At 46.1% G+C, this 15,185-nt stretch overlaps 1 protein-coding gene across 2 annotated transcripts in view; it reads left to right on the top strand.

Annotated features, from left to right (window-relative positions):
• TBC1D8 (TBC1 domain family member 8) overlaps positions 1-15,185 on the top strand; it is a 133,946-nt gene that overhangs the window by 56,452 nt on the left and 62,309 nt on the right. The window contains exon 2 of one of the 2 annotated variants that reach the window (XM_033239049.1): positions 1,883-1,993. In XM_033239049.1, coding sequence (XP_033094940.1) covers positions 1,883-1,993 — 111 coding nt within the window. Of the gene's footprint in view, positions 1-1,882; positions 2,039-15,185 lie in introns of both variants that reach the window. The other variant, XM_033239048.1, reaches the window with a different exon arrangement.

The raw sequence follows: 15,185 nt of genomic DNA, 5'->3' as shown, positions 1-15,185 counted from the left end.
GCCATTGCACTCCAGCCTGGGCGGCAGAGCGAGACTCCGTCTCAAAAAAAAAAAAAAAAAAGACTTCTCCAGACCCACGTAGTCCAAAGAGACTTGACAACTGAATGTGATTCTGAACTGAATCCATTGTAGCAAAAGGATGTTATTGGGACATTTGGCAACATTTGAATGGGTCTTATGATTAGATGGTGGGGCCATATCAATATTAATGTTCTGAATTTGATGGTTGTACTGTGCTTATATAGGAGGATGCTGTGTTTGTACTAAATACATGACGGGGTGTTAGGTAAGTAACTTGCCCCCAGTGATTCAGTTTTTCTTTACACTTGAGGCTGTTAAACTATATAAAAATAGACATAGTAATTGCTCATGCAGCTGTGGCCCTTATTCAGGGCCTATTAGTTAGGGGTAATGTGTAAAGTAAATTGAGGACCTAATCTCAGCCATCTAAGCCATCTAGATTCCCAGGCAATTAAGGATCAGGGTGCCTTTTTTTTTTTTTTTTGGTGAAACCGAGGTCCTGCTCTCTCCCAGGGTAGGGCACATTGGCATCGTCACTGCTCACTGCAGCCTCGAACTCCCTGAGCTGAAGCCATCCTCCCACCTCAGCCTCCTGAGTAGCTGGGAATACGGGCACTCGCCACCATGCCCAGCTAATTCTTTAATTTTTTGTAGAGATGAGATCTCACTGTATTGCCCAGGCTGGTCTCAAGCTCCTGGGCTACAGTGATCCATCTGCCTCGGCCTCTCAAAGTGCTGGGATTACAGGCATGAGCCACTGCACCCAGCTTGGGATGCCTTTTTTGTTTGTTTTGTTGTTGTTGTTGTTGTTGTTGTTGTTTTTTGCCTGACATTGATTTCTGATGCCACTCATTACAGCAAAATGCTAATCCTGCACTCACATTTCATGCTTCATGGTCTATAAAAGACTTTGATACGTTTTCTTTTCTTTTCTTTTTTTTTTTGAGTTGGAGTTTCGCTGTTGTTGCCCAGGCTGGAGTGCAATGGTGCGATCTCAGCTTGCTGCAACCTCCACCTCCTAGGATCAAGCAATTCTCTTGCCTCAGCCTCCTTAGTAGCTGGGATTACAAGTGCCCGCCACCACGCCCATCTAATTTTTTGTATTTTTGGTAGAGATGGGATTTCATCACGTTGGCCAGGCTGGTCTAGAACTCCTGACCTCAGGTGATCCTCTTGCCTTGGCCTCCCAAAGTGCTGGGATTACAGGTGTGAGCCACCATTCCCAACCGGTTTTCTTATTTACATCTCACAGTACCCTGGAGCAGGCAGGGATTATTCTGCCATATTGGAGAGGAGAATGATGGTGATAAAATAATAATAATGGGTGACATAGAGTACTTTTTATGGGCTTGTAATAGTTTAAGCACTTTGACTATTGGATACTTTAACTCATTTAATTATCCCAATTACCTTACGAAGTAGGTAGACTGGGCTTATTTTATTTCACCAATAGGGAATCCAGGGCACAGACAAGTTAAGCGATTTGCTAAGGCCCCCACAGATGGAAAGTGGTGGAGCCAGGGTTTGCATCAGGCATTCTGAGTCCAGAGCCCCTGCTTATTTATGTGCTGGCTCACAGCGCCTTCGCTAGGCTGGGTGACTGCTTTGGGGCCATTCGATCACTTCTTCATTGATTCAGCAAAGGAGTGCTGAGTGCCTGTCAGGGGTAGGTCCTGCTGCAGATGCAGACAGAGCCCTTGGCTCCATGGAGCTCAGGCTTTGTGAGGCCAGTCGAAGAACTGGACGTGAAACTGTCTCTGCCACCCCAGCGTGGAGTCCAGACAGCGACCACATGCCTCACACACGAGGAGCTGGCCAGCCCCGTGCTCACAGGTGCGCTTTCTTCTCTTCTCTTTTGAAGGTCGCCTGGTCGGCGCTCTGGATGCAGTGTTGGATTCCAATGCCCGGGTCGCTCCATTTCGAATTCTGCTTCAAGTTCCTGGCTCCCAGGTTTACTCTCCCATAGCATGTGGTGAGTTACTGAATGGATCAGACGTTTACTGGGCCATAGCCACTGGTGAGTTTTGTTCCAGTTGGAATGTTCCAAACTTAAGGTGTAAGCATGCTGAGTATCTGCATGTCGGTGAAGCTTGAAGGTAACCCCTTTGGATAACTCCCTCATCTGCTTTCAGGAACTTAACTCCCCTCCCCTCCCCTCTACTCCTCTTCCTTCCCCTTCCCTCCTCTCCCTTGCCCTCCTCTTCCTTCTTCTCCCCTTCTTCTCCTCCCCTCTCCTTTCCGCCCCTCCCTCTCAACCCTTGCTTTGCCCTCCCATCTTTTTTTTTTTTTTTAAACCATCAAAAGCACATAAAGGCTGTAATCTTGGGCAGCATAGCCTCGGCATGCCAGGCTTTCGATTGGTGTGTTTCTTGGTGCTCGTATATTGTTGATAACAAATCGAGCCATTTTCTTCTTAATCTTGTTTCTGACTTAACAAATGTGCTCCTGAATGCATACACATATTGTGATGGTGTGGGCACATTCTGAGGGCTGTGTCTGACCTAGGGCAGTCTTGACCGCATGTTCCACCTTTGCACTGAGAGAATGAGTCACTGGACAGCTTGGGGCTGAGAGAAGGTGGAAACCACCTGCCATCTTCTCCCTCTGGAGTTTCTGTTCCTATCGCAGGCATTACCTGGTGCTCTATCTAGCCACTTAGGTTCCTCTTGGGCCAGGAGTCATCATCACTTGAGAAGACCCTTTTATTAAAAACAAAACCAAAATGTCTTTTTTTTTTTTTTTTAAAAACAACAAAACAAAACCCAAGTAATAAATGCTCATCTTCCAGAAATGAAAAAGTAGATAAGAAAGAAGGAAAAAATTATCACCTGCAACCCTTTATCCACAACTCTTCTTCTTTCTGCATATATACATGGTGGTTTTTTAGTTTTGTGTCTTATAGCACCTTATTAGTTACTTAAACTTTCAAAATCACCTCTACATGTTCTCTGGCAACATTTAAATTTAAAAAAAAAATTAAATTTTATTTTATTGAGATGGAGTCTCACTATGTTGGCCAGGATGGTGGTCTTGAACTTCTGGCCGTCAGTGATCAGTCTGCCTTGGCCTTCCAGAGTTGCTGGGATTACAGGCATAAGCCACCACGGCGAGCCAACATTGGAATTCTTTTTCCTCGAAAGTACAAGAAAGTGTGAAGAGAATTTACATTCATATCCCATGGATCTAATACTAATAATTACTGTTAACATCTTGGCATGGTTTTTTTTTTTTCCCAGTTCGTTTTGTTTTTTAATTAAGACGGATCATTCTATATTTGCATAAAATGACAAAGATGATGCATGCTCTGTAGAAAGAAATCAGGCCGGGAATGGTGGCTCATGCCTGTAATCACAGCACTTTTGGAGGCCAAGGAGGGAGGATCGCTGGAAGCCAGGAGTTCAAGACCAGCCTGGGCGACAAAGTGAGACATGCATCTCTGCAAAAAATTTAAAAATTAGCTGGGCCTGGTGGTGCGTACCTGTAGTCTCAATTACTAGGAAGGCCGAGGATTGCTTGAACCCAGGAGTTTGAGGCTGCAGTGAGCTATGATGGTGCCACTGCACTCCAGCCTGGGTGATAGAGGGAGAGCCCGTTTCTTAAAAAAAGAGGCTGGGCGCGGTGGCTCACGCCTGTAATCCCAACACTTTGGGAGGCCCAGGTGGGTGGATCATGAGGTCAGGAGTTCAAGACCAGCCTGGCCAAGATGGTGAAACCCCATCTCGACTAAAAATACAAAAATTAGCCGGGCATGTTGATGGGTGCCTATAATCCCAGCTACTTGGGAGGCTGAGGCAGGAGAATTGCTTGAGCCCAGGAGGCAGAGGTTGCAGTGAGCCGAGATGATGCCAGTGCACTCCAGCCTGGGCAACAGAGTGAGAGTCTGTCTCAAAAGAAAAAAAAAAAAGAAAAGAGAGAATGTGTCAAAGAAATCAGCTAACTGAAAAATACAAAGAAGGTATCTATCTCCTCAAATCCCAGCCACCCAAAGAAACCTCTAGTTTCATGAGGTGAACATCAGTCCAGATAACTTTCTAAGACATTTAGACACACAGGGATAGTTGAGAAGATGGACAGAAGGACTTTTATAAAAATGCAACTCGTGTGTCAGTGTTTTTATAACAAAAGTATTACATTTACTTGATTTCAATAAAAGGAAATAAACTGAAATGAAACCAAAGATATGTTAAACTTCAAATGAATGTTTCTTTAGTACAAGAGAGATTATTTTCTAAAAGGTTCAAGTAAGGTTAAGGGAAGAGATTTTTGAAAGTATTAAAAGGTTAGAATTGTGGCTTCTGAAAAACAATGTTTTAAGTCTGATAGTGTTCACTGGCTCCCCACCCTCTGAGTCAAGGGTGCCAGCATTCTTCTTATCCTCCCTGCTTTCCCAGTCTCTCATTTAAAGAAGTTTTATTACTAGTTTTACATTGTACTTTCCATTCTGTCATGTAAACTTTATTGTTTAGCTCAGTTCCCACTTATACATTGATTTAATGCTTTTACTCAGGTATGGATTTCCCAATCTGGAATCTTTTTTTTTTTTTTTTTTTGAGACAGAGTCTCGCTCTTGTTGCCCAGGCTAGAGTGCAATGCTGTAATCTCAGCTCACTACAACCTCCACCTCCTGGGTTCAAGTGATTCTCCTGCCTCAGTCTCCCAAGTAGCTGGGATTATAAGCATGCGCCACCACACCCAGCTGATTTTTTGTATTTTTAGTAGAGACAGGATTTCACTGTGTTAGCCAGGATGGTCTGGATCTCCTGACCTTGTGATCCGCCTGCCTCGGCCTTCAAAAGTGCTGGGATTACAGGCGTGAGCCACCGCACCCGGCCCATTGTCAAGTTGTTTTGATCCTCATTTCATTTTGTTACGTTCCCAACATCCTTTTAACCTGTTATCCATTAGCTCATCTGTGAGTGCTGGTTTTATTGAACCCGTGTTCTTCAGTTGTTTGGGAGCATGAAGCACTCATGAGCATTTTCTTTTCTTCTTTGAGTGTTCCATTCTCGTCTTGCATAGAATCTCTTCTTTGGAACCTTCTCTTCTCATCTGTTCATTTTCTTTTTTTTTTTTTGTTTGTTTGTTTGTTTTTTTTTTTTTTGAGGCGGAGTCTTGCTCTGTCGCCCAGGCTGGAGTGCAGTGGCCGGATCTCAGCTCACTGCAAGCTCCGTCTCCCGGGTTCCCGCCATTCTCCTGCCTCAGCCTCCCAAGTAGCTGGGACTACAGGCGCCCGCCACCTCGCCCGGCTAGTTTTTTGTATATTTAGTAGAGACGGGGTTTCACTGTGTTCGCCAGGATGGTCTCGATCTCCTGACCTTGTGATCCGCCCGTCTCGGCCTCCCAAAGTGCTGGGATTACAGGCTTGAGCCACCGCGCCCAGCCTCATCTGTTCATTTTCTTTTGCAGTCGAGTGTTTGCTTGTTTGCAGTGCTGTTTCTCCTCGTCTTGCTCATGCTTGGGCATTGTTATCCCAGACGTTTTATTGGCACTAATGTAGTGTGACTTTAACTCGTGTTACGGGAGCAGGGCAAGGAGGACTGACATCTCGCTAGACAAGACATGGTGGGTGAGGGAGTAGGGTCCTCTTTTTCACATTTCTTGCAGATGTGGAGCTTTTGATATGAGTATTTTTTTTCTCCCGGCTAGGTTGGCTTCTGGGGAGTTGTCAGGGTGGGGAGTTGCCCACATTTCTGCTCTGTTCCTGAATCCATGCCCTTTGTAACCACAGCCATACCACATTCTTAATGGCTATACAGCATTCAATTCTGTGGCTGTAGCTCAATTTACTCATCCAGTCCTTTATTGGATACTTAATTGGCCCTGATTTTTTAATAGTTTAAAAGCGTTTAAACTATTATAGTTTAATAGTGAATACCCATTCACGTCAACTTTTTTCAGGACACTTCACAATCCCTAAAGTCCATTTATTTGAAATGTTTGTTGCCTGCCGTGTCCCAGACACATGCTTGATGTCGGGGATTCTGCACCGAGCGTGTGAGGGCCAGTCTCCCTGCACCTAGCTTTTCAGGACCTGGGGGAAGGCAGATAGCAACATGAATGACAGGTGCAGGTGGGCAGAGGGCTAGGGAGGCCTGAGAGGAAAGCACCCTTGCAGAGCACATCCTGAGGAGTGGCTGCACGGAAGGGATGTGTGTTTCTTTGTTTTTGAGACAGAGTCTCACTTTGTCACCCAGGCTGGGGTGCCGTCATGCGATCTCAGCTCACTGTGACCTCCACTTCCAGAGTTTAAGCGATTCTCCTGCCTCAGCCTCCTGAGTAGCTAGGATTACAGGCGCATGCACCACCATGCCTGGCAAATTTTCAAATTTTTAGTGGAGACGGGTTTTCACCATGTTGGCTAGGCTGGCCTTGAACTTCTGACCTCAGGTGATCCTGCCACATCTGCCTCCCAAAGTGCTGGGATTACAGGTGTGAGCCACCCTGCCTGGCAAGATGTCTGTTCCTAATGTGTTCTGTGTTTATTGCCAGATTGCCTGCCATGATGTTTGCGCCAGCTTTCCTGGGTCCTCCCCTTCCAGCAGTGCAGGAGTCCTGAGCAGGTTAACTCCTAGAACCTCTTTCTGTTGAGCTGAGATCAGCTTCCTTTAGTTCCCACCCGGCACAATTTCTGCCTCAGGCCTGACCCGGGCCAGGTCTGCAGATACATCACTTTCTGCTGCCATCTTGCCCACAGAATATCTCCTGAGTAAGAATTTGTTCTTTCAGTGCACTTTTCTGGGGTTAAGGAAGAGAGAATTGTTGAGTGTATTTCTGTCATGGACCTGGGGTATCAATTTAGATCCTAGGCCTCTTCTGGGAGTTCCTTGGGCATCTTGCACTGTGTTATTGACTCACCATAGTTAATATTTTCTTGTATCTTGAGCATTGAACATAGGCCCCTGCCCAGGGCTACAAGTCTCAGATAAAGCACAAACAAAAACTGTAGGAAGGGCCTGGGTGGCCCCAGGACACGGGTAGGAACAGGAAGAGTGGCCTGCACGAATGATTTATATCTTCACTTGAGTTTGGCTGCTTGCACAGCAGGATGGGGAGACATAGGAGGGCCTTTGGGGACAAGTTTTTTTCCTTTTTTTCTAAGCAGAGAGAGGTAGATACCTTCATGGGTGAACTACATTATTATTTGGCAGAAGATACCTGTGGCTGACTGTGGTTGGAAGGAGAGATGAATTGCTCTTATTTTTAACTTAACATGGACCAGGGAATCCCAAGGCTTTATAAAGATTACCGGCTTCAGTGTGTGGAGACATCCTAGGAGGGAGTGGTTGTGAGTTGTTTGGGAGGTTGTAGGCAGTGTGATTTGGATGAGAGCTGAGACGTCACCTCCCCTGACTCCCTGTCACTTGTGTCCTCCATCCCGGCACTCATCACCAACTCTCCTCTGACTTGATTTTTGTCTGCCTTTTCCTTCACGGAAGTAAAGGTTCTCTGAGAGTCATACTTGTGACCTTCTGATGCCTAGGACAGAGCTTGACATGTCATCAGTGCTCAGTAAACCATGAGTGGGTGACTAAGCGGGGAAGTATGGGAGAGAAGGAGAGGAGTCTCAGCAGTTAAGACTTCTGTATATAAAGAGAGTGAAGGTGTAAGGCACACAGTTACAGATGAGACTCCTTGGGCGCTTTCTGCCAAGCCAGGCCAGGGATATTCCAGGCAAGGCACGGGCCTGCTCACCACCGACATGCAACGGCAGAATCTGAAAACCAGGGATGTTTCTTAATTTCTTTAAAATTTAAACAAATGTTTGTGTTGTTGTAAAATATATATAACGAAATTGAGCATCTGAACCATTTCTAAGCATACCGATTGGTGGCATGAAGGACATTCGCGGTATGGTACAACCGCCACCACCATCCGCCTCCAGAACTTACTCATTTTCCCAAACGGAAACTCTACCCGTTCAACACTCACTCCTCACTCTGCTCTCCCCAAGTCCCAGCCAACCCACGTGGGATCCACATTCTGTCTGTAGGAATTTGCCTACTCGGGCACCTCCTGTTAGTGGGCTCGAGCAGTGTTGGTCCTTTGGTGACCGCTCATGACGGTCAGCATCCTGCCTTCACGGGTCCCACCTGTTGCAGCAGGTGTCAGAAAGTCCTTCCTTTTTACAGCTGAATAATATTCCATTGTAAGTCGACTTTCTTTTAGAAGTCAGCTCTCTCAAATGATTGGGGTGAGTAGAAACAAGGACGACAAGGACGACAAGGACGTGTTGTGTGGAACCAGGAGAGCAGAATCCTAGGAGCTAATTCCTAGTCAGGTCATAGGGAGCAGGAGTGCTGGGAGGGCCCGGGTGCCCAGCCTGGAGGAGGGCCGGTTTTTGGCTGAATTGATGCCTATCTTTTGCAGAGTCCTCTGGGTCCCTGGATGAACAAGGAGACTTCGTTGCCATTTCTGTGTGTCTGATGGTCTTAGTCATGGCTCTGTCCTGTGCTTGAAAAGTCCAGGCTGTTGGAGGCTGAAAGTTACCTATCATGTTCCTATGTGAGATGTCAATGTCTTGTGTTCTTTTTGGTAGGTAGTTCCCAAGGTTACCAACTGCATTATTCACACATACATTTTTTTTTTTTTTTTTTTTTTTTTGAGATAGAGTCTCTGTTGCCCAGGCTGGAGTGCAATGGTGTGATACTGGTTAACTGCAACCTCCGCCTCCTGGGCTTGAGCGATTCTCCTGCCTCAGCCTCCTGAGTAGCTGGGGTTATAGGCACCTGCCACCACACCTGGCTAATTTTTATATTTTTATTAGAGACAGGGTTTTAACATGTTCGTCAGACTGGTCTCGGAAAAGTGCTGGGATTACAGGCATGAGCCACCACGCAGGCCACACATTTTATTCTTTACCATGACCCTGTACATTGAGTGCATTGTTCTTGCCAAGTTTTCAGGAAGCAAAAAGAAAATACAGGCAAGAACTGCAGGACTTTGAATTATCTGCCTAGATCATTCTAAGAATTGCATTGATTATGCAATAATTGGACTCCTTTTCCTATAGATTAATTCAGGCATGAGGTGGACTGTCTCCTCTGGTTACTGGAAGGGGACTTCCTGATTGCCTTGCTTTGAGGCAGCCAGGGTGGGGGTCCTCCTGAGAGCGTGGGGCGGGTCCCAGGGGGCCCACTTCAGGGTTGCCTTTCATGAAAAACTCGTCAGACCTTTGTACAGATGGCCTTTTAATAACACTCACGGCTTTGCAGATCCGAGTTTGGACTCTGGGCTGCTCCAGTAGTTTGTTGGCTCTGTTTTTGATAGCTTAAGTGCAAGGTTTTTACGTAGCCAGTAAGGTCTGTCCCATGGTCTTGAGTGAAATGGGGAGCAGGAAACCAGAAAAGAAGGAAAGTGCCACACTGTAGCAGGAGAGGGTCAGGAGACCACCTTACCTGGGCATCGTGGGGGGCAAGGGTTCCAGCAGAGCAGGAGCTCACCTGGTGGGCAGGGGCACTGCCACATCTTGGGAGGGAGTATGTGTGTAGTTTGAAAAACTTACTTAATAGGTTAGATTTGGAAAATGGAAAAAACATCCTTTTGAAATGTTCAACATCATTAAAGCAATTTGTGATATTTTCGTAAATCAAAATGTGGCAGTCAGGAGACCGAGACCATCCTGGCTAACATGGTGAAACCCCGTCTCTACTAAAAATACAAAAAAACTAGCCGGGCAAGGTGGCGGGCGCCTGTAGTCCCAGCTACTCGGGAGGCTGAGGCAGGAGAATGGCGTGAACCCGGGAGGCGGAGCTTGCAGTGAGCTGAGATCCGGCCACTGCACTCCAGCCCGGGTGACAGAGCAAGACTCCGTCTCAAAAAAAAAAAAAAAAAAAAAAAATGTGGCATACGTTTTAAAAAATGGAGAATAGCTGGACACAGTGGCTTGCTCCTATAATCCCAGTACTTTGGGAGGTGAGGTGGGAGGGTTGCTTCAGGCCGGGAGTTCAAGACCAGCCTGGACAACATAGCGAGACCCCATTTCTACAAACAAATTTAAAAAATTATCGGGGCCTGTTAGTGCTCATGTGGTCCCAGCTACCCAGGAGGCTGAGATGGGACAGGACCTGGAAAGTTGAGACTGCAGTGAACTGGGATTACACTGCTGCACTTCAGCCTGGGCAACAGAGCAAGACCCTGTCTCAAAAAAAAAAAAAAATTGGGTTTTCCAGTTTAAACAATCCTTTCCTTTCCCATACTTTATTCATTTGTTCCTCTCAACATTATATTGGTGCTTTGACTCTGGGAGAGGGAAGGAGCAACCCACAGGGAGCTCAGGGACTTGCCAGGGCTGCTTCAGGCATCGGCGACACTGCGGGTGTGTCAGGTGCTGGCCCCGACAGAACGTCCTTTCAGAGCGTTCTTTCTGACGCACACTCTCTTATCCCTGCCCTTGGCCATGGCTGGCATCTTGGTTTTCTTGCAGTCAGCATCACTGTTTGCTTTGTCTTTGGAGAGAGAATTTTATTGAGGGAGGAAATGTTCCAGGGTGGATCAGATTAGCATCTCTGTGAACTTTGTACCAGGGTAGCCAAGGAAGTGCCAACCCCATCTTTTTTTCAAGAACAGAACTCCCTGGGTGCTTCAAGGAAAGTCCTGGAAGCAACCTAGTGGGAGGGAAGACAGTGCTTTTCTCTGGGTCCCCGCCCTGAGGTCCGGCGGTGCGAGTTGTCACACTTGTTTTCGGTCACGCTTGGGGTGCTGCGGCTCACATTTGTTTTCTATTATGGAGTTACTGTCACCAGGCTCTTACTGTTCTAAATAAAGTCATTTTGCTTATGCTCAAATAATTGCACTCACCCAAGGCATTCTTCCCTGGGGTTGTTCTTTATAGTTATTTAAAAAGCAGGGACATACTGAGTCTAACTTGTAGATCTAGTAAATGCTGACATGAAAAATGATGTTAAAAACTATTTTGAAGACTGGACCTGGTTGGGGCTGGGCACGGTGGCTCACGCCTGTAATACCAGCACTTTGGGAGGCCGAGGCAGGTGGATCACGAGGTCAGGAGATTGAGACCATCCTGGCTAACACAGTGAAACCTCGTCTCTACTAAAAATAAAAAAAATTAGCCGGGCGTGGTGGCGGGCGCCTGTAGTCCCAGCTACTCGGGAGACTGAGGCAGGAGAATGGCGTGAACCCGGGAGGCTGAGCTTGCAGTGAGCTGAGATTGTGCCACTGCACTCCAGCCTGGGCGACAGAGCAAGACTCCGTCTCAAAAAAACTAAAAAAAAAACAGACTGGACCCGGTGACTCAAATGCCTTTAATTCCAGCACTTTGGGAGGCTGAGGTGGGAGGATCACTTGAGGCCAAGAGTTTCAGACCGGCCTGGGTGGCATAGCAAGACCCTGTTTCTACAGGAAAAAAAAAAAAAAAGTAGCCGGGCATGGTGGAGTGCACCTGTAGTCCTAACTACTCAAGAGGCTAAGGCAGGAAGATTGCTTAGGCCTGGGAGTTCAAGGCAGCAGTGAGCTATGATGGCACTCCAGCCTGAGTGACAGATGAGACTGTATCTTTAAATAAATACATGAATAAACCCCCCAAAACAAAAAACTGATTTTTAAGCCTGGAATCAGACTTTTCTGTAGTATCTTTTTTTTTTTTTTGAGACGGAGTCTCGCTCTGTCGCCCAGGCTGGAGTGCAGTGGCCGGATCTCAGCTCACTGAAAGCTCCGCCTCCCGGGTTTATGCCATTCTCTCGCCTCAGCCTCCCGAGTAGCTGGGACTACAGGCGCCCGCCACATCGCCCGGCTAATTTTTTGTATTTTTTTAGTAGAGACGGGGTTTCACCGTGTTAGCCAGGATGGTCTCGATCTCCTGACCTCGTGATCCGCCCGTCTCGGCCTCCCAAAGTGCTAGGATTACAGGCTTGAGCCACCGCGCCCGGCCTTCTGTAGTATCTTATAGGTTACAGAACTGGTTGCTAACTTCTGCATAAAGCAGGACTTGATTAACAAGGAAACCGTCTGGAGAGGATCTTAGCAGGCGTCTAGTTTAATCCCTTTCATTTTTAGTAGATGAAAAGACATTGACTGAGGCTGTGGGTTTCAAAAGGAGATGACTCTGACAAATGACTTTTTATTAGATGATTCCTTAATGATAAAAAAAAAGAAAAAAACCATAGGAAATGAGCACGGAGGCACCATGACTCTGTGCTGCCTGGAGCCCTCCTTCTCGGCTAGTTTTGCCGGTCTGACCCCAGTGGGTGTGCCTGCCTGCCTACTCTGGTCTCTCCCATTCTGTGAGGTCCCTGGGGGCCCACTTCAGGGTTGCCTTTCTCTGACTTCTGTGACATAGGCTAGAGCCTTGTATATCTGAATTGCCTGGGGCTGGGAGTGATCCTGATCAAAAAAATAATAAGGAAATTCAGGGAGTAAGTACTTCTGTCCTGTTTTCTGGCCCCACATTTTCACTTCTGAGTATATTTTCCTCATCGGTAGGAGTTAGTTATCCATATTTCTTCCTTTTTTTTTTTTTCTTAGAAAGGTTTGTTTTTCATTTCTTTCCTTTTTTTTTTTTTGTTAAGATTTTCAAACATGTCCCAAGGTAGGGAGGAGAGTGTAAGGAAACCTGCGGAAACCTCATTGTGTGCATGCATGAGAACTGAAGTTTTCCCCTTCTTGAGTTATGTCTTCATTGTTATTGGGTTGTCATCATATTTACTTTTCCAGTTCAATTGTAAAACTACATAGCTATAACTTAACTTTGATTCTGTATTTGTTTCTCTCTTCTCTTATACTGAAAATCTTGATTTCTAACAATGTTCACATAATCGTTGGTCTGTGTATCTAGTATATGTACACACACACCATTTCTAAATAATACCAATATTGCTGTTAAGAATGGTTGAATGAGATTTTAAGGTTTTGCAGCTCTGTATGGTGTTAGAAAACATTTAACTATAGGTTACTTCTTTTTATTGTGTTTCACTTTAGTGTACTTGAAAGATACTGCATGTTTTACAAATTGAAGATCTGTAGTAACCCTAAACTGAGGAAGTCTGTTTGCATTATTTTTCCAACAGCATGTGTTCACTTTGTATCTCTGTCACAGTTTGGTAGTAATTTCAGTCATTCAGACTTCTCATTATTATTACGTCCATTAATGGTGATCTGTCATCAGTGATCTTTGTTGTTACTATTGTAATTGTTTTGGGGTGCCATGAGCCATATAAGATGAACTTAATTGATAAATGTGTGTTCTGACTGCTCCACCCACTGGCCCATCCTCTTCTTGGGCATCCCTATTTCCTGAGACACAAAAGTACTGAAATTAAGCTGGGCGCAGTGGCTCACGCCTGTAATCTCAGCACTTCAGGAGGCTGAGGTGGGCAGATCACCTAAGGTCAGAAGTTCAAGACCAGCCTGACCATCATGGAGAAACATTGTCTCTATTAAAAATACAAAATTAGCCGCGCCTGGTGGCACACGCCTGTAATCCCAGCTACTCTGGAGGCTGAGGCAGGAGAATCGCTTGAACCCGGGAGGCGGACGTTGCAGTGAACTGAGATGGCGCCATTGCACTCCAGCTTGGGCAACAAGAGTGAAACTCCTTCTCAAAAAAAAAAACTGAAATTAGAGTAATTAATCACCCTCCAATGGCCTCTAGTGCTCAAGTGAAAGAGAATGTCGCACGTCTTTCACTTTATATCAAAAGCTAGAAATGATGAAGCTTAATGAGAAAGGCATATCAAAAATTGAGACAAGCTGAAAGCTAGGCCTCTTGGGCCAAACAGTTAAAGTTGTAAATGCAAAGGTAAAGTTCTTGAAAGAAATCAGAACTGCTACTGCAGTGAACACGTGAATGATAAGAAAGCAAAACAGAGTTAGTGCTTCTATGGAGAAAGTTTTTGTGGTCTGTATAGACGATCAAACAAGCCACAACATCCCTTTTAGCCAAAGCCTAATCCATGCAAGAGCCCTGACTTTCTTACATTCTGTGAAGATTGAGAGATGTGAGGAAACTGCAGAAGAAAAGTTTGAAGCTAGCAGGTGTTGGTTCATCAGGTTTAAGGAAAGCAGTCATCTCCATAACAAAAGTACAAGGTGAAGCAGCAAGTATCGATGGAGAAGCTGCAGTGAGTTATAATATCCAGAAGATCTAGCAGAGCTCATTGATGAAGGTGGGCCATGCTACACAACCGACAACCGATTTTAAAACAATGTAGATGAAAGAGCCTTCTGTTGGAAGACGATGCTATCTAAGAATTTTATAGCTGGAGAGGAAAAGTTAGTGCCTGGCTTCAAAGCTCTTCTTGATAGGGGCTAACGTGCCTGGTGACTTCAAGTTGAAGTCAGTGCTCATTGACCATTCTGAAAATCCTAGGGCCCTTGAGAACTATGGTAAATGTATTCTGCCTGTGCTTTATAAATGGAACAACAAAGCCTGCGTGAGAGCACATCTGTTGATAGCATAGTTTACTGAATATCTGAAGCCTACTGATATGATTTGGGTACTTTGTCCCCTCTGAGTCTCATGTTGAAATGTGACCTCCAACGTCGGGGGTGGGCCTAGTGGGAAGTGTTTGGGTCATGGGGGCAGATCCCTCATGAATGGCTTAGTGCGTACGTCCCCAACCCACGCGCCGCAGATCAGTACCAGTTTGGTACCAATTTGTGGCTTGTTAGGAACTGGGCGGTACGGGAGGAGGGGAGCGGCAGGCAAGCGCACATTCCTGCCTGAGCTCTGCCTCCTGTCAGATCAATGGTGGCATTAGACTGTCATGGGAGTGTGACCCCCTTTTGTGAACTGTGCATGTGAGGTATCTGGGTTGAGTGCTCCTTATGGGACTCTGACCAATGCCTGATGAGGATCTGAGGTGGAACAGTTTCATCCCGAAACCATCCCGCATGGTCTGTGGAAACATTGTCTTCCACAAAATCAGTCTCTGGTGCCAAAAAGTTTGGGGACTGCTGGCTTCGTGCCATCTCCTTGGTGGTGAGTGAGTTCTTGCTCAGTTCCCGAGAGATTTGGTTGGCTAAGAGAGCTTGGGGCCTCTCCTTTCTCTCTCGTGCTCTCTCTTGTGCTCTCTCTCTCTCGCTCTCTCTCGCTCTCTCCTCTCTCTCTCTCTCTCTCTCTCCCTCCCTCCCCCTCCCACCCCGTCTCTCCCTCTCTCCCCCACTCCTTTTGACACATCTGCTCCCCCTTTGCCTTCTGCCATGATTGC

Source organism: Trachypithecus francoisi, unplaced genomic scaffold (assembly GCF_009764315.1).
Source record: "Trachypithecus francoisi isolate TF-2019V2 unplaced genomic scaffold, Tfra_2.0 Lachesis_group17, whole genome shotgun sequence".
Taxonomy (NCBI): domain Eukaryota; kingdom Metazoa; phylum Chordata; class Mammalia; order Primates; family Cercopithecidae; genus Trachypithecus; species Trachypithecus francoisi.
Note: the sequence above shows the minus strand (reverse complement) of the source record. Positions and strands in the feature narration are given on the sequence as shown.